The 23,410-nt window shown below is 41.3% G+C and overlaps 1 protein-coding gene across 1 annotated transcript; it reads right to left on the minus strand.

Annotated features, from left to right (window-relative positions):
* Positions 1 to 1,624: 1,624 nt before the first annotated feature.
* On the minus strand, positions 1,625 to 15,631 carry CLTA (clathrin light chain A). Its single transcript, XM_063423059.1, has 5 exons — positions 15,367 to 15,631; positions 9,178 to 9,215; positions 7,199 to 7,316; positions 5,740 to 5,851; positions 1,625 to 2,068 (listed from the first exon to the last, which is right to left on the minus strand). The coding sequence occupies exons 1-5, from the start codon at positions 15,569 to 15,571 to the stop codon at positions 1,897 to 1,899; spliced, it is 645 nt and encodes a 214-aa protein (XP_063279129.1). The 5' UTR covers positions 15,572 to 15,631; the 3' UTR covers positions 1,625 to 1,896.
* Positions 15,632 to 23,410: the final 7,779 nt, after the last annotated feature.

Here is a 23,410-nt window from a genome sequence, read left to right on the forward strand (position 1 = left end):
AATCTGCAAACACATTCTTACACTCTGCAAACACAGCATATAAAATATGGCTTCAACTTGTGTAATATTGCTTTGGCCTTGAATTTGAGGTTTTGTCCATTTTCTTGGATTGCAGCTCTAAGCCACATCCATAGCCGGATAAAATATTCTGTAAATAGGAAAACATTATCAATAAGTGATCATAAGTACCATGTTTCATTGTGCAGGAACCCCTCTAATTTTATCTTTCAAATTCTCCTAAATTCATATTAACACTTTAAAGACTGTATACTTAATGCAGTGGACTTTTCTTTATTAAATTACCAGCTCGTTTTGAACACCTTTATTTTCAGAGCTTTTGAGTGTGCAGCAAAAAGGAAATTTTCAGTCGAGGCACATGCATAACTAGCAATGAGCATCAGTATTCTGTGGACATGCTCTGTGCTTCAGTCCTGCTGGACTCACCTGCCATATCCTTGTGCAGTTCAGAAGACATTTTCTTGCCTTAACCTTGCATGAAATCAAGCTTACAGACCTGTAATCTACTATCATTCTCATCACCACCCATCAGCAGCATGTGAATACACCTGAAAACATGAGAGTAGCTCCAGTCATTACAACACTAAGGTACAGCTTAACTACTGCAGCCCAACTGGAAACCATTTATTCACTACCTTACCCACCACCAAAGGGACACAGCTGCTAGGAAGACAGCTGATATGCAGTAACATCCTGAGCCTTGGTACATTATAGTCTGCATCTGCAATCTTTTTTAAACTGCCTGGACTAGCCTTCCAGTTTGTACATAAAAGCAATTACATTGCACAGTAGTTAAAATACTGTGTCTTTGTGAAGACATGATGAAATAATGTAGGAGATTGAACAGATTAGTTTTAGAAGATAGACAGCTAAGGTAAGGTTTAACACAGCATGGCTAAAATACAGCTCCTGTGACTGCTGGGTGAACCAAGGAAGCAGAACAGAGATTTTCTAGATCAGTTTGTTTCAGATTCAACCACTTTGGCAGACAGAGCTCCTACCTACAGATGAGCTGCAGTAAGAGCAAGTCTTCCCATCTCTTACTCTCCAGCTCTCCAGTTCACCACCCTAGTGAGAAGAAGTGTCTGCAAAAGTCAGTGAGGACAAGGACACAGTTCAAAAACATCTAAACAGCCTCTACACCACAGATCTTTGCATATGAAGACAGCACTGAAAACCTAGCAGAACAGAATAAGCAGTAGAATATCAAAGGTCTTAGATGCTCGATGCCCTCTCCTATATGTTGAGCCTGAGATACGCAGTCAGAGTGACAGTAGAAAACTATACAGAACTACTTACCCGCAAAAAGCAGTGTCCTCAGTCTGACTGGAAGCAAGATAAGCCCCTTAACAAGCCTGCTGTTTTAGTTTTCTTGAGCTTAGTGTGATAAGGGAGACATTTTCAAACTAAAGCTCACAAGAGCTTTAAGAAAGCTTAATGAAACGAGCCGGAGAGCCTTGCAGAGACCAGAAGCACTGGTGGGTGGACATTCACCAGCAACGTGAAATCACTAGCAATCGAGAGAAATGTTTACTCATGCTTAATTCAAACACCCTCTGTGAAAAGGAAGCAAGAGACCTTCTCAATTCATCCAAAGTCAACACACTTTCTTGTTTAACAGATCTTTAATATCAGTAATGTGGGAAATGACACCTCAGTGCACAACAGCACAGAGACTACAGTTTTGGAGGTTCTCCCATTTCAGACACAGAAAGGAAACATCAGGAAGAACATGCAATCAAACACTGATCAGCTCTAGATACATCATGATGTGGTCCAAATAAAACACATTGAAACAATTAATCAAATTACTGCAAACATAGCTTCTCTGAGTAAGGTTAAGATATTGCATTTGTAGTGTTTCCATCCAGCTTTGCTTCAGCGAACCAGTGGAGCCTGCTTGAGCGAGATGAGGACTGAACGCATGCGGGACACATCTTTTGCCTGCTTACTAGACTTGGGATTAAAGTCACAGAGCTGAGCCACACGTTCCCACTCAGTGCCTGGAAAAACTTCTTCTGCATCATTCACAAAGGCTTCTTCAGCTGCCCTAAAAGCAATGCAATGCAGCTTGTGTTAATGCCCAGCATATAAGGCACTCCTTCCCTCTTACAGGATGCAGGTTCTTTCAGCATGTTTCATAAGAGATGTGACCTGACAGCTGCTTGTGGACATTATGGCCACATAAGCTCCCCCTGCCCCAATCCTGGAGATGAAAGTAGATTGCAATAGTATGCTATGCACAAGCAGTGCAGAGGATTGTGTAAAATGTTGGAATACAGGTGTTTGGTTTTAAGAATAGTTACTGAGTCTTTGCCAAAGGAGTCGCCACACAAGCTTCCAGAAAGTAAGGTACTTCTATGTAGGTATTTTATTTATGGAGAAATGCCCAGGTCTTAACTAGTTAAGCCTCTGCCACTGGATGGCTTATACTGGACATTTGCCAACTGGAAATTAACAACTGCCTGCAAGCATGTCTTAAACAAATTCCATTTGAGGATTTAAATCAGCCCCAAGGCCTACAGACCATCATCAAACTATCTGCTGATGATTCCCAATGCTGTAGTGAAGCAACATGAATCATAAGGAATTTAAGTACTGAATCCCATGCTTGTGAGTGCAATAGACTAAAGCGTATCTTGGCAGAAGAGATGACTTGTTTGAGGTCACCTCACAGAACAAACATATTTCCCCTGCTCTCACCCTAAGGAGACTCTAAGAAGGCTTTGTACATTATGTGCTGGCTTGTGCCAGTGGCTTCCCAGCTGTATGATTTTGGCTTTTCTATGCTGCCAATAGCATTGCTTCAATGCAGGGATAACACTCCAGCATCTAGTTTACATGAACTGTGGGGCCCTGGTAGCTGCCTGAGTGCAGAAGCAGAAGCATCAAGAGATCAAACCAAATCCATCTACTCCAACAAGCAGTACAGAGAAAGCAGTGAAAATGACTCTCCCATGAGGGTTCAGCACTATTCACAGGGATGATAAGGTTACAGACACCACTGAAGACAAGGATCACTACAACACTGCTACTTTATGTGACATGACACTTTTAAGGGGCAGTGAAGATTTTTTTACTTAACTGTTCTAGGCTGTAGCAAGGATGATTTATGTTTGTGCTTAAAGGTGAAGAGAAGAAAAGAAACGAGAGAAAGTTTAAGTCAGATATAGAAAATGAGAATGAGTTTAATGCAGATGATTAGCTGGCTGAACATGCACTAGTAGCTTAGCCTACATTCAGGAAACAGGCAGCCAGTTTTATTATGCAGCACTGACACTGCACATTTGCATTGGACATATGAAAATAAGGGTTTTATTGACAAAAATCTAACAAAACCAACTCCAGGAGATTTCAGAAAAGTTAAACACCACCTGTAAATCCATCATTTCACAAGTCTTGGTTTACATCCACCTACAGTTAGCTGTGAATTTCACACCAAACCTTCAATATTAATGCGCTCAAAGCCACAACACGGCTCACCAGTACACCTTCTAAAGGTGTCACCTTAGAATCTGTGACATGTCCATCTTTCAAGTCTACAAATTAAGGGAAGAAATTAAAATACATGAACAAGCCAACGAACATTGTAATCCTTCTACCCCTCAGAAACTAGCATACTCACTGGGGCTTCAAAGTCTGAGCTCTGTTTTCACTGACCTATTAGGCTGGCAAAACATTAGACATTCCTCCTAAATGTCTTCCCAGCAGTTTACACTGATTTTCCAATACCACCTTCTTGCACTTTCCACTTGTTCTCTAACACCCTCCTATTTCTATATGCACGCATATTTTCTACCCTGATTTATGTCAGGCAATTCATTCCTACCTTCCTTGGCTTGTGAACCTTCATGTGCAAGCATTGCTTGAATATTTTTCTGGTATGTAGGCAAAGCAGGTGGTCACTGCCTATTACAGAGTCAAACATTGCTTCTCTGTGGAAGGACTAAATACAGCACCCACGTGAAACTGCAGGCGCTAACCCACACCCCCAGCAAAGCATCTTGCTAAGCAATGTTCACTGGCCTGGAAACAACTGTAAACCCTTAGGTCTAAAGACTACTGAAGTCATTACCAAAATTCCATTGGTAGTACACTGTATGACTTAATCTGAAAGTGATAGGCTTTGTGCACTGCATACAGGAGAACCGCACTTAATACTTCACACCAGAAGCAGTCCAAAAAGTAAATATTCAGAAAGCACTTTCAGACATTCAGCACTATTTCTGATCCTGCTTACTATCATGTTGACTAGCAAACAGAATTAGTAGTTAGGCAACATACACATAACCAATCACGTCAGCGAAGGGTTGTTTGTAGAAAGCTTCATCTGCCACCCTACGTAGCAAGTAGTCCAACAGGCAGGCAAGCAGGCAGGAGAAAAGAGATAAGGATGAGAAGTACGGAACACAGCTGGAGGCAGTTTTAACAAGCACATTAACCTTGCATCACCTAGACTTATTGTAACAGGAAAGCAGTTACCGCATGGAATGTGTTAATTAAACCATCAGTCAGCAGGGCAACACAGAAATTCTGCTATATCCTAGAAGTCTGGACCAGCTAGCGGAGGACTTGGGCCCCAGTGTTAGCATAAGACTACTCCCAGAGGGTAGAAACTACCATCAGACAAGAGAGCTCACCAGGGTGATGAGAATGCCAAACACTTCTGTGCAACATCCGTTTAATAAGCCCTGCTCTAGATTCCATATCCTGCACTCGAACACTGGCCATAACAGAGCTATGAGGCCACCAACTACAACAGTACTAATCCTGTTTCCCTTCCTTGGCCCAACCAAAAGGTAGTGAATTCCTCAGGGAATGGAAGTGGCAAATTCATCATTCTGAAGGCAGTGTAGGCCTCCTTTCTTCCTTTAGAAAGAAGAGTAGTCTACCTAGGACTTTACTTAAGAAAGACAGATCTGATGGCCATTTTGATAAGAAAAGTGATATTTCAAAAAAACAAATGAACAAAAAAAAAATGAACAAAACAGCAGTTCATTTTGGAACCCTGTGAGTTCCCAAAATCTAATGCAGTCCTGATGATTACCTGGACAGAATGAAGCAGATATTTAAGAGACATTAAGTGAGTTCTATCATGTTTACCTTCATGTAGCTTGAAGTCAAAATTCCACATAGAACTTCTAAAAAAGTGTAAGAGCTTACTATTCCAGCAACCAAGTCACCATTTTCTGCCGCAGGACCCATAATTAGACAATTCAAACCACTACAGACACAGTCAGCATTTAGTTTCTCACAAGTAGAACTGAATCATGTTATTTTTGAACTGTTTCCAAAAAGAGCAGCAAAAGGTTTTAAGACATTTAATGAAATGACCTGTAGCAAAGATTAACTAGAATGCCACTTCCATATGTTCTAAAGTAAGCAAGTAAGAAAGCTAGTTTCAGGGTAGGTAATTGCAGACACTGAAGGCCTGTGCAGCTTGGGAGCATGACATAAAGTAGGTAGAGTGAAATATTTTTTGGCCATGTTCAAGCTTCATGTCCTAAGGAATCTTCAGTAATACTTGATCATCATCTTAATGCTTCCTGGACATTTAATCTCGATTATTTAAGAAAATGTAAAAATACAGGTAGTAGCAGCATTTACTTTAATGATCTGAAGGTCTATTGCCTTAGGACATACAGGAAGTAGTCTAACCTCCCTCCCCAGTTATTGTCATAACTAGAACCATAACTCTTCTGATGGCTGGAGAAAGTTTACCTGTTACTGGCTTTTGTTTTCTCAAGCTTTTCATCTTGCCTTGCATACCACTCTTCCAACTCTTTTATTGCTTTCTCTTTCCATTCTGCTTCCTGCTTTCGCGAGTTTGCGTCTGAAGATTTAAGAATTGCTTTGTCAGTCACGTTTGTATCCAAATGCATTTTGCAAACATTTCAACTGATGGTTCATGGTGCACTCTAGAGAAGACAGTTGCTCCACCAACTCAGACAACGGTTAGGAGATTTCCTGATTTAGGCTGTAAGAACTTTGAATCATATGAACATTCAAAGGATTAGCTAAACAGAATTCCTGTGCTGTATAACTGAGACAGTGCACTTCACTTTAGGATAGGCATTTTGCAGAGTAGTTCAGATTCAGTAAATCTCTTGTCTGCAAACTGCTCAAACCAGAAACAGCCACCTTGCTACGCCAGTGCTGGAACAAAGCTTAGTAAAGCCTCTGTGCTTAGACGAAGTGAAGGAACCTGGCATTCCACATACTTTTACACACAGCCTACAGTTCAAGACAACCTCATCTGTGCTGTAACTAACCCAAAAGAGGAGTAAAAGGGTCAGCTCCACCCAGAATTACATTTTACAGAAAGTTCTGTCCTAACAATTTCAAGCAAAGGTTCCTCCACCATGTAAGTGGGAAGCAGACCAGTTTGCAGTCTCTTAGATGCTGTACATGGGTAGGTATCACTGCATTTGATCGCTGTATTTAGTTTGGTTAATAATCCATTACTTTCTTAATTTAGTTATTAGAGTAAGATCCATGTGACAACAGATGGTCTCAGCAATTACAAAATGAGGAATCTTTATCCTTTGAAATAAACTACTGCAGTGTTTATTCTCATCTTTTTAACTTACAAAAGCTGTTCATTTTCTGTCAGCTCATCTGTAAGTAAAGGTTCAGAGAGCCACTTGCTTGCTGACTCCCACGCAAGTATTAAGTCTGCTCACTAGAAGACTCATCCAGGCTTGCTCCTTGAACTCAGGAAACATGTTAAGACTCCAAAGAGGCAGTGCCATGGTTCAGAATTCTCCTGCTTAAGAATCATAGAATGGCTTGAGTTGAGAGAAGCCTTAAAGATCCCCTAGTTCCACCTCCTCTGCCATGGGCAGGAACACGTCCCACTAAACCAGACTGCTCAAAGCCCCATCCAGCTTAGGGTGGGGCATCCACAGCTTCTCTGGGCAGTGCCTCACCACCCTCACCATAATTTTTCTTTCCTAATGGCTAATCCGAACCTAGTCTCTTTCTGTTTAAAGCCCTTACCCTTTGTAAACTACACACCCTTGTAAAAATTCCCTCTCCAGTTCTTCTGAAGGTCCCCTTTAGGTACTGGAAGGCTGCTCTAAGGTCACCCCAGAGCCTTCTCTACTCCAGGTGGAACAACCCCAACTCTCTCAGCCTGAGAGAAACTGACATTAAGTTACTCCACAAATACCATGCTTACCAAGTTGCTCCAGGCGCTCCTTTTGCTCCTCTCTCCACTTACGAATACTTTCTGGCTCTGACTGCAGTCGATCTGCTTGGGAGATGGCAGCATAGCAGTCTGTGGGACCATTACTTTCCTTGGAAGGAAGGAAGATTAAAGTAATTTGTGCATAACAAGTGAATATTCCAGATAACTGCATGCCAGCTATATAAAATTAGACTCCATTTGAACTGAGCTAATAACACATTCATTTGATGTTGTAACACATTTCCATCATTAAAAACATCTCACTACAAATTACAGCAGAACAGGAAATAAACTCAGAACTTCCTCCAGAAATCAAGGATCAAAAGAAAAAAAAAATCAAGACAACTGGAAATACAAATGCCACAAACACTTAGAGCCAGAGCACTAAGCCTGCAGAAAGCAGAAGAAAATGCCTAGCACCTCACTATGCAGCTGTAGGCCAGATACTCTCTGAGTTCATCTCACCTTAAATATTTGCTGTGAAAGTAATTTTCTTTGTGGTTTTGTGCACAGGAGTATAAAATATTCTTTGCAGCTTATTTGTCTACTTCAGGAGACATTTGCATATCACATTATAAAATTTGGATTGCTATATGCAGCTTATAACACAAGAGGAGTTTCAATATTTAATCATCAGAACAGTGAGAGTACTAGCACCCTTTTCGCAATGTAATATCTCAAAGACTTGAAATGAATAGAGCTAACATTAATACAAAAGATTTACAAAGCTAATGAATATTGTGGTACTTGCTACATAAGATACTCTACGTTTAACAGCTTCTATTGCTTCATCCTATCCCTAACAGAGCTAAGAAATACCACTCCTAAGAGTACCAGGTTGACTGCAGCTGACCCCTCTGTGGACCTTCTGTAGCCCTCAGCAAAGGAATAATGCAAAGAGAAGACACTAGGCTGGTGCAACAACACCAGGCTTCACATTTCATCCATAGCAAAATAAACCAGCCAGCTGCAGGGCCAGTTAGTTACAGGTGGCTAAAACAGAAGTTATGTATAGCCCATTCAGTCTCTTCTTTCTCATTAAGAGGAAGCTCTGTCAACCAAAGTAACTGGTCTCTTAGAATTCCAAACACAAAATCAAGGTATCTAAAGAGGTAAATCTACCTTCTGTTGTACAAGCAAAGGGCTATAAAATACAAGTTGTCCCATCAATCTCACAGTAAAGCTGACAAAATAAGAATGTCTGCAGCAGTGAAAGCTGATTGTGCCTGCACAAAGTTCAGCACTCACTTAAAACTTTAAGGAGAAGTACATCGTTGTATATTGCTTCCCTCCCAAGCATTCATTTAATCAGGGCTAATGAGCCAACTGAGACACCAGGCAATGATATGCCTTGGCCAAACTGGTGTGAAATTCATTGACAACAAAGTGATTGCCTTACCATACCTCATTCCTACCTGACACCAATAAGCCAGGTATCTCTTCCATTTGTGATTAACATGGCTGTCTAACATGCTTTCATACTGAGACTGAGCTTTTTAGCCATCAGCTTAATTTCATGCACCTTCATATCACTAATAAATGTATAATGTTTTCAGTCTGTTCCTTGTAAGACTATCTCGATAAGACAACCAGGATGCATTCATTTCTTTAAAGAGCAAGCAAATCTGAAAACTCTGCTTTAAACCAGGTAATCAGACCACACTTTCAGCTTAGCAGCCAGTGCAAGTCAATATAAAGTCATACCACAGAGCCTATCAGTCTGCTTTACAGTGCTCATGCACTATTAAGCCACATTTCAAAATGAACTGCTGCTTTAAGTTGCCTCTAACTTCAGAGGATGGGCATAATTAAGAACACTCACAACTTTATGAGATGAGCTACCAGAATAGAAGACCCTCGTCAGACATGAGACTAAATTACTTTAAAGACAAGAAATACAAAGTATTAGTCTAAGGTAAAGTTCTCAGAGTAGGACAGCACATTCTAAGTACAGAATACTTCTGTCTTACCTGATAGACATCCCCGTTAACCACTCCATCAGCGGCATCTGTAAAGAGGTGACTTGTTTAGTCATTTGAGAAAATATAGAGCAGCCAGATTTACTGATTTCTGTAACTTGTATGGAAAGCTTTACTAGAGTATGTAATATGGGAGTTGTGAAAGTAGATGTTACTTGATACCCTGCAGACACACTTCCTTCTCCCTGCACTTTTCTGGACAGCCATGAAAAACCAAGTGAGCCACCATTCTGCAGAACCAGAAACACAAGGTCATTTCTTCAGCATGAGATCCTGCTTCTAACAACATAAACAGCAGAGCTGATACTGCTGAGAAGCTGCTACAGACTGTGCTCTAAAGCTACTCCCACTCTGTCCTCCCGCTCTTAGAAGCTGACTACTGTATACAACTGTTCTGAAGTTAAGAAAGATGACTACCATTTTTGTAGTGTCTACCTGGAAGATTAACAATCCTGCAGCCAACAATTGGTAACTCTTATCCTACTGATGTTACCTACTAATTAGCTCAAAAGATGTAGCTAACATTCCTAGCAAAGTCATCTTTCTGCTGCCATCTGTGATGACATGCTTGATAGCTTCCCACTTCAGTTGCAAAATTATTATCTCTGAAGTGACATCAGCAACAGAGCCTCAGGAAAAGGCTCAAATCAAATCTTTACCACAGAACCCTAAAATATCATCTTTTTTAAAACACAGCCATAGGGAGCACATGCCAGTTGTGAGATAAACTTTTAAGTTTTTGAAACTATTTAAATCTCTGGACTATACAAAATACACCATGATTTTCAAGATTTGCTGAATTTCAGCAGGGCATCTCTCTGGAGCAGTGCCACATAACATCTGTCTGTGTCCTATACCAAGCAGTCATGTTACTCATGCCACCATGGATGAATCTATCACACAGGAGTGTTTCCACCATAATACACCCCTCAGTGAAAGAAGTGACTGTACCAAACAGTAAGCAGAAAAATCAAGTTATTTTGCACCACCTTATTAAAAATAGATGGCTGACTGATCTAAAACTAAGCGAGTTATGCTGCTGTATCCTCTTGCTTGTGGCTAGGTACGCACCAGTTTCTCAGTACCAGTGAATGGCACAGAGGAAGTTCTTCGTACTCCTTTATCAGCAAACTAGGCAAGTGTTCTGAGCCTTTATCTCTGAGCCCTGAAGAGCAATCATTAACTGTGTTATGTAGAGGGCTGTGAATTCATCAGTTCAAGAATGGCAGTTAGGTTGGAGGATACTAGTCCCCAAGAACATAGTTACTAACTTTTGCAGGGGAAAACTCAAATTAAGAAAAAACCAGCATTTCAGTTACGAGAAATGAATATTTTTAACTAGACTCCCATAACTGACACATGGCTGCTACTTTGTTGGATTTCTACTGCTCTGCAAGGTAAAGGAGGCCTTTACAGAGACTAAAGTCACCAGCTGAGCAAGAGGGCTCATAAATCTTGAGGATGCTTCCAAGAACAGTGATAATACGTTTAAGTTTTCTTGTCACAACAAAAAACATTCATTATGGTCTTCACTACTCAGGCTGGTAGTCTGCTCAAGTTAAAGGAACAATCATTGCTTACAGCTGTGCCTGAGATGAAACACACAGGTTTGTCTAAGGATCATTTTTGTTCTGCACAGAAACAGACACAGATACTGACCTGTGTTTCGAGAGGGCACCCAGGTCAGAAGCATTAGCAATATTAGAACAAATCTCCCATCTGTTCTGAGCTCCCTAGAACTTGGAATTAAGCTGCAGAGTCAGCATCCTGACTGAGCATATCACAAGCAGAAGAGGAAATGGAACTGTACCAGAATGCTGTCATATGCCAATACAAGTGTGCTAACAGGAACAAGACCAATAGTCGAACATTCCTTCACTTCAGCTCTGCAGTCTGTGCTTGTATAACTAAGTATGAAGTATAGAAAAATTAGCTGTTTGCCAGCCTTCATATCAGTAATCAGTGTCAGTTGTGTATCAGATTTTTCTGTTCACAGAAACATGCAATTTCATAAGCTTCCCACAGAGAAAGCCTAAATACTGGTAGTGCCATCATAACATTTTCAGCAGCCATGAACAATGAGACCCCTTTACTGGTTTCAGAGTCGATCCAATCCTATCACAGTATTGTATCTCCTGAAGTTAAAACCCACGTATTTAGAACCATCTTAGTAATGATCCATACCCCTTACTGTTTGCTTTTGAACTTAAGATAAACTCTTATTTTAAGGGCACTGTTGCAGTGAACATGTCCAAACATCTACAGTTCTGCTACACATGCTGACAATATGGTAATAATGAACTTTTATACAGCAACACAAATACCTTTAGAGTCTGGAAGAGTCTGGAGAGGATAAGTCATACCAGCTGCCTTGCATTCATAGGAGATACAACACCCAAGCTTGCCAGAAATAGAAAGCTACCATCAATGCCCTCCACATTTACTAGAGCTTACAAAATAAAAGGCTGGGTAGTTTGAAGATGAGTACAAGAAACGTTTTGTCACATCAGTTGTAGAAGTCAATATATGGCCTCAGAGTTTTATCACAATGATGATCAACTATTCTGAAGGTTACTACTGGCATTATTACCACTCAGTACCACTTGGCCTAAGCCTCTCTAAAGTCTTATTCTCAATGCAAAAGAGGACTGTTATCCAAAACATCAGAGCCAGGGCTTTGCAGTGCATTGAAACATTTTTCTTATATTCTTTTAAAATAGATGTATTTTTTAAGAGTTACCTACAGCATCTCTTTTAAACAGTAAGTACTCCAAGTACTGCTACTTTCCGTGAGCTAGCAGCTCTACTTAAAGTAACAGAAGAATATAAAGTTTAATATATTCTGACATAAGGTTAAGTAACTTCACCACTCAAGGCCTAGTTTCCCATCCTTTTCTTTTAGACACAGTCATGCTCTCCTTTTACCTACCTCTCACCCATAAGATGATAAGAAAGAAGAATCTTTTACCAAACTTTTGTTTACATAGTTATGCAAGAACCTGGAGAAAAAATAATTTTCCTTGTCATAACTCATTCTCATGTCTGTGTGCAAAATAAAGGCAAGCAGCTCAGGAAGACTGCTTCTTTCTGGTGTTTTAGTTCTAATCTGCTATCCTATCAAAACCCATTAGTTCCCTCATTTTCAATATAATCAATAGGCTAGAACTAAGACACACCTGCAATAATAATGCACCATAACAGCTTCTGTAATTTTCCAATGTAATAGCTTCTGCAATTTCCACCTCCTGTAAATTACCACTAGTATTCCCTTGAAAACAAAAAAAAAATAGATTTTTCTGTCCTGACTTCACAATAAAGCAGCACCACTAACACAAGCTAGACAAATACCATCCCTTTATCATACCTTCCTCAGTGCTGTCTTCTGGGGCTCTGGAGCCTCAGATGCTGATTGCATAGCAAAACCCAGATCAATGGCTGTTCAAACAATTAAGAAAATAATCAATAGCCACAGACAAGAATTCTTTCTGTCTGTGGTACTGACTTCAGAGACAGGAAGAATCAATTTTTTCCCAAACAAATTTCAAGCAAATTGATGCTCAGTTCCTGAAAGGCTGGTAGATTAAATACCTAGACAAACCACCAGACACAATTAATTTTCTTAACTGCTAAAGGCTCATGAACGTCTTTCGAAGATAGACAAACATAATTCAGACAAGTTCATACAAAACCTACAGAGCGTGAAAATGTGAAAGCAATGTTTGAGACTAGTTAGCCTACATTAAACCTGTGTATTTGCCTGATTGTTAACATATATAACTGTTTGTCTTTGAAAGAAATTCCCCATAAGAAGCTACTCGACAAACTGCCAGGAGGATTTTATACAGGCATACAGTATCTAGAAATCACACTTTTCCCCTTGAACTCTCTCTTGCTCAGAGAACATCGTAAGTGAATTGACACAACCTCAAGACATAGTACTGTCAGAATTTCACTGCATATACATGGACATTGATTCATGCCTAAAAGAGAAATCTCATAAGACATCACATTACTAATACCTAGGCAAGAGCACTGTATTACTTGATTTACACAGCACTCCCTGCTTTCTGGGGCTGGGATTATGCTTCACCTTTCAAGGGAAATAAGATTAGGTTTTTGCACACTCAGGCAGCTTAAATGGCATAGCTATTTACATAATGAATGGCCTACTGCATCAGGCCTGGATCAGTATTCCAACCCTGATCATGGCAACATGAAATGATGCTGTGTGAGACAGGCACACGAGCTTGGCAACATTCTGTCGTTCCCCCCATACTCAGGCAGTATCCACCATTATGACAATTAACAGAATTCCCAGTACTGACGCTTTCAACTCATGAAGCTCACTTCTGTCCATGTATTTGTCTAATCATTTATCAAGAGGCTGAAATTGAAAGACTGTTTGTTCATGAGACACTGTGATTCCTAAAAGTGTATTTCAAGAAGTTGATGACTGCTTGTCACGATATCTGAAGTTAAGATCTTCAAACTTCAGTTGAGAGCTGCCCAAGTTATTACTTTTGGCCCAGTATTTAGAAAGAACTTATCCACCAGACCTGTAAATAAGGAGTTCAAAAAAGGTTACGGTTAAAAAAAGTAAATCCACAAATCCCTGGTCACGACGCTTAAGGATTTACATAAGAACTTGCATTGTTTCAAAAAGAAATTTGCATTTACCTAGTCAATTACAGAAGAGTTTAATGAGCTTTTATACCAGAGACTTCAACTGTTTGATATTTATTAAGGTACTGACCAGATGATAAGAAATGTCTAACACAACAAAATGTTGTTATGTTGTCTAAATGGCAACGGAAGGCATTAAATATCTAATCAATCTAGAAGCATGGAACAAATCAACTTTTTGACAAGGAAATACTTTGCACCAGTCATCACAATACATGTGCAGAGAACATACTCCTCTAGTTGTTCTAGGAGATTGTGAGAAAGGTCAATGATAGACTTTTTTCCAACTAAATTAGTTTTCAAACAGCTGCTTTAATGTTCCAGAGTCTGTTTGGAACATAAAATCCATGTAAGGCATGATGTTTGTCTAAGGCTTCTGAAAGTAAGAAGGGAAGTGTCCATTGTGTCTGTTTCTGCACTATACATAGAATACGGAAGTCAAATCATGCATGATACCAAAACAGGATGGTGTTCTGATAACAATTATTCTCAAGTTCTTGTGCTGGAGCAAGATAGTCCCCAGTAAACACCATTTTTTTCAGAGTATCTAATGCATATGTTTTGAACCTTACAAGTGAGCTGACATTAAAAGCAGCGCTACCACTAAATAAGCACTGGGAGGTCTCCATTACCCAGTTTATCTCGATGAGCACTGTTCAGAGAAACACTACAAAGCTGCCCCCTCATACATAAGATATGTCAGTAATTTCTGGTATCAGGTTGCAAAATGAAGATTAATTCTAAAGATGTTCTGACAATGAACTGGGGAGCAGTTTCAACTTAGTCTGAAGGAGAGTGGCATCCTACTGCAGCGACAAAGGGATGTCACATGAGAGCAAAATATGCCCCTGTGGCCCTGGTGACAAATAGAAGCAAAGTCTTCTGAGAGTGTTGCAACACCAAGCCCTTTCCACTTAGGCTTCAGTTAAAACCTTTCATAAGGAGAAGTGTTTATTTTGGGCTGCTTTAGCTACCATTAGACTAACTAGAAACACACTAACCTATACTTCTCAACACACAGTTCCCACCCTTCTCCAAACGCAGGTTCTGCAGTGGCGGGCTTGGTACATTCAGTACAAAGGTTACCAAGGAACAAAGGCTAAAGGTTTAGTAAAATTAAACATTAGCTTAACTGCTCTTATGCTTTAATACTAAGATGACCCTCCCTGAAGACAGAAACTCAAGTGGCGGATTTATCTAGCTTTCAGAAGCCTGCCTTCAGGCAGGCTCCTGGATTAGACCAGATCAGCACCGTTCGCATTAGGATATGGGCACACCCTGGGCATCTTCAGGGGATACCAACTATAACCGAGGGAGCAGGGAGACAGCTCACCTTGTGGCACAGTGCTCCCAGGACGGCGCCGATCCACCCCCGGGACCAACCCGCGGGCAGCGCCGGGCCAAGGGTCCCGCCGGCACGGCCCCCGAGGAACAAGGGGAGCCGGGACCCCCTCACCCCCCAGCCCCACCTGCCGCCCCCGCAGGGCGTGCCCGTACCGAGGCCCTCGGGACCCTGCAGCGCCTCGGGCACCTCGCCGTTCTCCAGGATGCCGAAGCCCTCGTCGTTCTCGATGCCCGCGATCTCGTTCTCCTGCTGCGCCAGGAAAGCGGCGGCGGGATCCTCCTCGCCACCGTCGGACGTCCCGTTCCCGGCCGGCGGCTGCTGCGGCTGCTGGGCACCGAAGAGCTCCATGTCGGCCATGGGTGAAGGCGGGCACACAGCTGCGGCTCCGCACCGCGCCTACGCCGGGCAGCAGCGCGGAAGGGGCGGGGGGGCCCCGCCTGCGCCAATGAGCGGCGAGCGCCGCCGATCCCGCCCAATCAGCGATCGGCCGTGGCGGGGCCTGCGGAACGCCAGCCAATCAGCGCCCAGAGAGCAGCGGGGGGGGCGGGGCGGAGCGCGGCCCCGGTGGCCGGGGGAGCGGGGCAGCAGCGGCGGGCTCCGCTCCATCGGGATCCGCTCCAGCGGGCTGCTGCGGGACCGAGGTCGCCTCTGCCAGCCTGCCAAAGTACAGGCACTCCGCTGGGACAAGACACCGGTCCGTCGGCAACTGGAGACAAATTCGAACCCGCAGAATACGTCCAGAACAGCGGTTCTGGCAAACATCTTTCTCTCGTGATTTTGGTTGCCTCCTGTCTGACACAGGGAAGCTTAAGTCACAGAACCACAGCAGGTGTCAGGTTGGTAGGGACCACAGTGGGTCATCTGGTTCAACGTTCCTTAATCAGGGTCATCCCAGAGCATTTGGCACAGGATTGTGTCTATATGGTTCTTGATATCTCCAGTGAGGGAGACTTCACACCCTCTCTTGACAATCTGTTCCAAAACGCTCAGTCACCCACACAGTCAAGTTCTTTCTCATACTCAAGCGGAATTCACTGTGCATCAGTTCTTGCCAGTTGTCTCATGTCCTAGTGGTTGGCACCACCAAGAAGAGCCTGGCTTCTGCTCTTGACACCTCTGCCTGTAGATATTTATACACATTAATGAAGTCAAACCAGTGTAAATTCAGGAAGCACGTGTTCCAACTGACTGTGTGTTGACAAAATGTTTGTTGGAAGGGCAGTGATTTCTGATACAATTTTTTGACAGTTACTTTGACCAGTTCCTGTATCTGGCATATAACACAGATAGAATCACACAATTGTAGAATGTTAAGGGATTAGAATGGACTAAAGATCATCTAGTCCCAACCCCTGCTGCCTTGGACAAGGAAACCTTCCACTAGAGCAGATTGTTCCAGGCCTTATCCAACCTGGCCTTCAACACTGCCAGGGTTGGAACACCCATAGCCTCCTCCCTGGGCAACCTGTTCCAGTGTCTCCCTGCCAGAAGACTAAAGAATTCCTTCCTAATAGCTAGCCTAAATTTCCTCCCTTTCAGTTTGTACCCATTATCCCTTGCCTTGTCATGACAGTTCCTGACATTGACTCCCGCTCCAGTTTCCGTGTAGTACCCTTTAGTTTCTGAGAGGTTGCACAACCTTCTCGGAGATGAATAGACCCAACTTCCTCAGTCTTTGTAAGGGAGGTGCTCCAGTCCTCTAACCAACATCGTGGCCTCCTCTGGACTTACTCCAACAGTTCCATGTCTTTCTTATGCTGAGGGCATTGGAACAGTGTGCAGTACTCCAGGTGGAGTCTCACATGAGCAGAGAGGGGGACAATCACCGCCTTTGACCTGCTGACTATGCATGTAGTTTACTGGCACAGCAGAGAGGGGAGGGAGAAATATTGCTGTAAGAAAAGAGAAAATTATGCTGGCAGCCCTCAAGATGCTGCAGTTGCTGCAAGATCTGTTTAATCCCTCTTACATAGTGCCTATAAGTTTGTGTGTAGGATTTGTCATATATTAGAAGTAATGCTACCCAGGCTTATGTTATAGTCCCAAACATGGATTCAGACATATTTCAGAAGGAGGCCAAACTCAGAGCAAACTTTTACTCTGAAAGACAGTTGTTTCCCTTATGAATTTAATGGGTGATATAAACCACATGCTGAGTTACACTTTTTCCCCCTTCAATATAATTTGCTAGAGAAAAAAGCACAAATAAACTCCTGTGCTGTGACAGAGAGCTCCCTTCACCTCATTTAGGGAGGCACCTCAAATAAAACATGTGCCTAGTTTCTACTATGAAAACTCAGAATCTGATATGGCAGAAGGCTAGACTTCCCTGAATTTTGTCTCTCACAGAAACACAGCAAGGTTATTTATTTTAAATAATCTCTAGCTGCCACGAGAAAGCAAAAGAATTAAAAATAACAGCAGTAAGGAAGCCCATAACTAAAAACAGGAGATGATAAAAATGAAATGCCATAATGAAGTCACAGAAACTTGCTGACTTTGTTCTGCAAGTTCTTCTAAAAACATACTCCCATTTTCATCAGTATCTTTTCCTTATATGTAAATAAAGGTAATATTGCACTGCTTCCTTTTAACTATAACTAGTGAATTTTGGATGACTGTCTAGCTATTTCTTCTTTTGCTTTACCACTGCCTCTTAGTCCTCTGGGAGATTTCTGATGGCACAAACAAGTAGGGCATTGTAATTTAAAATGAAAAGCAAATCCGGTTACTTGCTAGTCTAAAAATTGCAGAGTAGGGATTAAGGAATATGAAATATAAGGAGAATTGTAATTTTTCAAATGGCCCAAGAAAATTATTTTCTGTGTTCCATCAGAATGAGTAACTGAATGTTATTGCTTTAGATGCAAAGGAAAATACAGTGAGCCATTAGATCTGTTTTGATGATGAATTCAAAAAGTTTTATGTTATTGATAATTCAGATGCACATGAAGTGTTCTTACACTGACAAAGCTATTACTACTTTCCTGCTTTCTTACCCTGTAAAAGAAGTCAAAGATACCTGCTTTTCTAAAGGCAGGTGTTACTCCTTAGAGAGTAGTACAAAACATAAGAGTAGCATACACTTTGTTATTCATCTGATGCCTTGGGAAGGCTGACCTGAAACAGAGACTGGACAGAGCTAAGAGAATAAAGTAGATATTTATTGAAAGGCCTTTAGGGTACACCTTGGATAGGACAAGAGCCTGACCAGGGCCCAAGGTGGACACCAAATGGGCACAAAAAGTGGATGCCCGGTCACGAGGTCTTACACTTTTGTAAGTTTTGATCCATTTGCATTTTGGGGTTTAATTGTCCAATTACAGCTCCAGGTTGTGAAGTCCCATCCTTCTTGTTTTCCTTCTTCACTCCACCATTGTTTATGCTTTTGGACCTGAAAGTTGTACTTGTTGTCGTTTGTCTTCAGCAGGAAAAGGATTTGTTTTGTCTACCTACTCTGTGGAGAGAGTTTACTAGCACTTAATGAGGCACAGAACTACAGTCCTACACAACACAGAATCTGAAAAACAACAAAGCTAAAACTTAAGGCATCACATCCATAGTGGTTTGTTGATGTGTCACACTGGGGAGAAGAGTTTGTTACAGAAATATTAGATTAATAAAGCCTCATGGAAGTATGAAAAGTCAAACAGACAACAAAGGAGTGTCAGGATTGTTCTGTTTCTCTCCATTCTTTGAAAGATGATGACATTTAATTCCAGTTTCTATATGTAGTGAAATTTGGGTTAGAAGTAGTTTAAAAATAAGTTTTTGAGCATTTATGAAAATATCGGTTTGCAGCTCTGCACTTCCAACATTAAGAAAGTCATTGCAAGAGTGTAGTGGGATTTCTCTGACTCTTTCCCAATGTTTTTGATTTAAGAAATTAAATAATTAGTAGAATAGATATTTCTAGGGGAAAAAAAAAATTGACATGCAAGTCCTTACAACACTCTGTAAGTATGCAAATGAGAAAGACATTTCACAGCTTACATCTGGACATGAATCAGTTCTCAGGAAATCTCTCTAACTGGAAGCTCTGCACAAGAGCTCGCAGCTGATGGCAAGTCAAAAGTGAGAGCACTAAATGACTAGGACTTGGTCCAGTTCCATTGAAATCAATTAAGAGCTTTCCTCAAACTGCTGATGACTAGTGACTTTCAAGCTATAGACTGAAATTAGAAAAACCTCCCAACTTTTCCCTTATGGGAACCTACTATTTTATAACTAGACTCCTATATCAGAAAGATGGTGTCTGCTTGGGCTCAGATTGCCAGATTCAATTTGCAAGGTACAAGAGCCAAAAAGAACTGATTTGAGAGGCACATAAAGCTACCAGCATCAGTCTGCTCCACAACAGCTACTCTGCACATCACTCCACATCAATCTGAAAGCTCCCTCAAAGCAGATTTGTAAAGGTCACTGCACATACACTGACTTGGGCACTTACAGCTACAATTAACAGTTCTATTAAATGGGTTTATGAAGACTAAAGCCCACAAAGAAAACATTAGTACATGTCACTGCCATTCAGCTCAAGCCCATCTGCACTACAGACTCATGCTGTAGCTGTTCACCTTGTTTTGATAGGGCTGGATTTAAAGTCAAGCCAGGGTCTGTAACTCATATTGACAGTAGCAGCTTAAGTAAGCCATCTGCCTGCTCTGACTGCCTAGGAAGACCAAAGAGCAATTCCCCTATTCAGACAATCAAACTGGAGACATGTTTATTGCTACAACATGAAAGAGAAGCCAGTCTTTAAATATATGTAGCTCTCATCCCCAGAAGAAAGGCAGTTTTTTGTGAGAGAGGCTCCATGGGTGCATATTGTGCATATTGTCACTTGATAGGCAAGAGGGTTTGAAGTGGCCCACCCTTACTTCACATGTATATTGACAAACATCTCTTCTGCTACAAGACCTCCAATACCACGGCAAGACACACTGCTTTCAGTTTATCAAGCTGATTTGCTGCCATAAGAATTTAATTAGATGGAGGAATGAAGAGATGCTGCTGGTAGTGTCCATACTGTTAAACACAAACATCGCAAGAGGTGCAGCTGCTTTCCAAGGAACACACAGTAGTCAGTAAAATAAGGATTGTACCTACAATGATAAACGTGGGGTGCTATGCTGCTTTTTTATTGCTTCAACAGCTATATCCAATCATCACAGCTGTGCATGATATTCAAACAGAATCTGAGTAAGCAGAGAATAGACATTGTTCCCTACCTAAGGGAAGCACAGAGCTGCACAAGGATTACGAAGTGGAGGGTTAAACTGTCAGAGCAGAATGGTAAGTAATATGACAAGAATAGTATAAAGCGACAGGTTTGCAAAGACAAGGTCAAGATACTTGAAATTATATAAATTATAGAGTAAGCAATTCCATGAAGGTAAAGTCTTGTCAACATTTTGTATGGATAGAGTGAGCCTCTCCTTAATACAAAAGTACTTCAATCCTTTAATAGCCTTTGTTGTCTTGCCCTGGACTCACTCCAGTATGTTCACATCTTTCTTGTTCTGTGGGCCCAAAACTGGATTCACCATTCCGATGTGCTGAATGCAGAGGAAGGATCACTTTCTTTCACATGCTGGCAGTGGTCTTCCTAGTGCAGCCCAGGATGCTGTTGGCCTTTTTCATCATAAGGGCATATTGCTGGTAGATGATACGCTTCCTGCCTCCAAAGACCCCAAGGCCCTTCCTTGCAAGATATTCTCCAGCCCCCAGAATGTACTGATGGCTGGAATTATTCTTATTCCAGTGTAAGACTTTATATTTCCCACTGCTGAGCTCTATGAGATTTTTGCCTCTGCCCAATTCTCCAGCCTACCAAGGTCCCTCTCAGTGGCAACACAACCCTCTGATGTAACAGTCACTCCTCCTGGTTTTGTATAATATGTGAACTTGCTGTAGCAGCACTCTGCTCCACCATCTAGGTCGTTAATAAAGAACCTCATCAGTACTGGCCCCACTATCATTCCCTGAAGTATAATGCTAGCAAACTTGCTTTCAGCTTGATTTTGTGCCACATATCGCAACCTCTAGACCTGATTGCTTAGATAATTTTCAGTTCACCTTACTATCCATTTATTCATCCCATAGATCATCAGCTTGTCTTTTAGAACGTTGTGAAAGACAGCATAAAACCCTATGACAGCCAAGGTAAACAATGTGTCACTGCTCTCCATTCATGCAGCAGGCAAGGCAACTCACTGTGGAAGGTCATCAAGTTGGTTAAGCATGACTTTCCCTCCATAAGTTCATGGTGGCTTCTTCTGATGACTTTTTGTCCTTTCTGATACTGGAAATGGTATCCAGGATTAGTTGCTCCATCATCTTCCTGTGGGCTCACCTGAAGCTGGTTGGCCTGTTGCTCTGATGATGTTCCTTTTTGGCTTTCTGGAAGACAGGTATGGCACTTGCTCTCTTCAGTCTTGAGGAACATTCTCAATTGCCATGGCCTTTCAAAGACTATCAAGGGTGGACTCTCAAAGACATCAGTCAGCTTTGCTACTAGTGGAGTATGTAAGGCCTACTTGTTTATGTGCTCCTTAAACTGTTCCTTCTCAGCCCAGGGAAAGTTTCTTTTTTCTTTAGTTCAGCCTATTCCTCTGGTTGCAGAGCCTTGAGATTCTTGAAGTTTAAGATTGTTTTATTGCAACAGACCTAATAAGGTGCTCCAAGTTTATTCATAATTTAAGGTGGAGAGTTTGATTTAGGTGCATACAAATACAGTGTAGAGATAAGTCTTTCTGATAGTTGAAACAGTAGTTTGTGGCTCTGCATGGATCATCACTTCCTCAGAAACACAAGAAAAACTAGAACTAGGCTTTTGATGACTTACCATTTGTTTTCTTAAGAGTATCTGCTTTGCTAAAAGGAGTCAGAGGAAATGTACTCTGAGGAGTACAGAAAAATAATGTTATAGCATGTTGCATTTCTATAAAGATGGTGAAGCCAACTTTTTTGTGTGTTCTAAGAGGTGTATGAAATAATAAGGGAGAATGTGCTTGAAGAACCTTTTAGTTCTTGGTACAAAACTCATTCATTATCAGGAAGAAAAAGCCCCATGTAGGGACAGAAGAAAAAATTACCTATTTGCAAGTATTTCTGGAACACATTTGCAAGCCAGGTTATTGATTCCTCTTTTCAGGATAAAGGCTTGCTGCAAAAACCAACCAACCAACCAACCAAAAAACATTCCCATGTTGAACTGCTGAAGCTTGCAAGAAGCCTCAAATTCCTGCCTTATTAAATTTGCTTAATCTGCTCTTGTCTGGCATCCATGCCAACAAGGAAGATTATTGATGTCATTGTGAGGCCACTCAATCATCTTTGAAATGCCATTTGGAAGGGTTCCTTAAGCCTGAATAACGGCAATTACCATTCATATCTTCAAGAACAAGTTCACAGAAAAACATTTTGAATTCCTCACTATTGAAAGATTAAACAGAATCTCCACAAAGCAATGACACATATGTTTGAGTTCATGGTTTCTTCTTGTAGAATGTGCTGCATGTGAAGTTCTTACATCCAAAGGAAGACTTGTCAGCCTGCTTGACAGAACTGTCCTGAGAGAAAAATTAGTTCTCCACAGATGATAACTTCCTAGCCTGTCTGATCAAACTGATTGCAACTGTGTAGGTAGCAAGCATCTTTCTGTCCTATAATATCACCCTCATCTTCTCTGACATAACTGAAGATATCTACTTGATTTACAGCAGAAATTGTAAATTCCCACACCACCATCAGAAGTATTCAGTGAAAAATTTTTCTTTGGTAGCATATTTGAAAATGTGTTGAATAAATTAGTTTCCAATCAAGTTTTCTGGACAACCTGTATTACATCTTTGTTCTACAGTTTGGATTCCCAAGGTTACTTCACAATACATTGTCTTAGTATTTTAGTATCCCTTCTGGATGTGGAACTTCTGCAACTCCTAAGGTGGTAAAACTAAATGAAATATTAGCAAATAATCTACAACTTCTTTCATGTATTGCAGTCCTGTTGCCTTCCTTAGAAATAATGCAGCAGTCCCCTTTTCTGGATTTGATTTACAGACACAAAAGCACTCCATGAAGTGTAGAATAAGTATTTCATCTTGCCCAAACCAAACACAGGTCACAAAAAATTGAGAAAAGTCTGACTACATAGAAACAACTCATGCAAAGAAGCATAAATAGAAGTAACTC

Source organism: Prinia subflava, chromosome Z (assembly GCF_021018805.1).
Source record: "Prinia subflava isolate CZ2003 ecotype Zambia chromosome Z, Cam_Psub_1.2, whole genome shotgun sequence".
Classification (NCBI taxonomy): Eukaryota; Metazoa; Chordata; class Aves; order Passeriformes; family Cisticolidae; genus Prinia; species Prinia subflava.

Coding starts and splice junctions, on each gene's coding strand:
- CLTA (XM_063423059.1), bottom strand. CDS start 15,571: ATGGCCGACATGGAGCTCTTCGGTGCCCAGCAGCCGCAGCAGCCGCCG. Junction 9,216..15,366: donor GCAGGGTCCCGAGGGCCTCG/GTACGGGCACGC, acceptor ACCTCTTTACAG/ATGCCGCTGATGGAGTGGTT. Junction 5,852..7,198: donor GGAGCGCCTGGAGCAACTTG/GTAAGCATGGTA, acceptor TTAAATCTTCAG/ACGCAAACTCGCGAAAGCAG.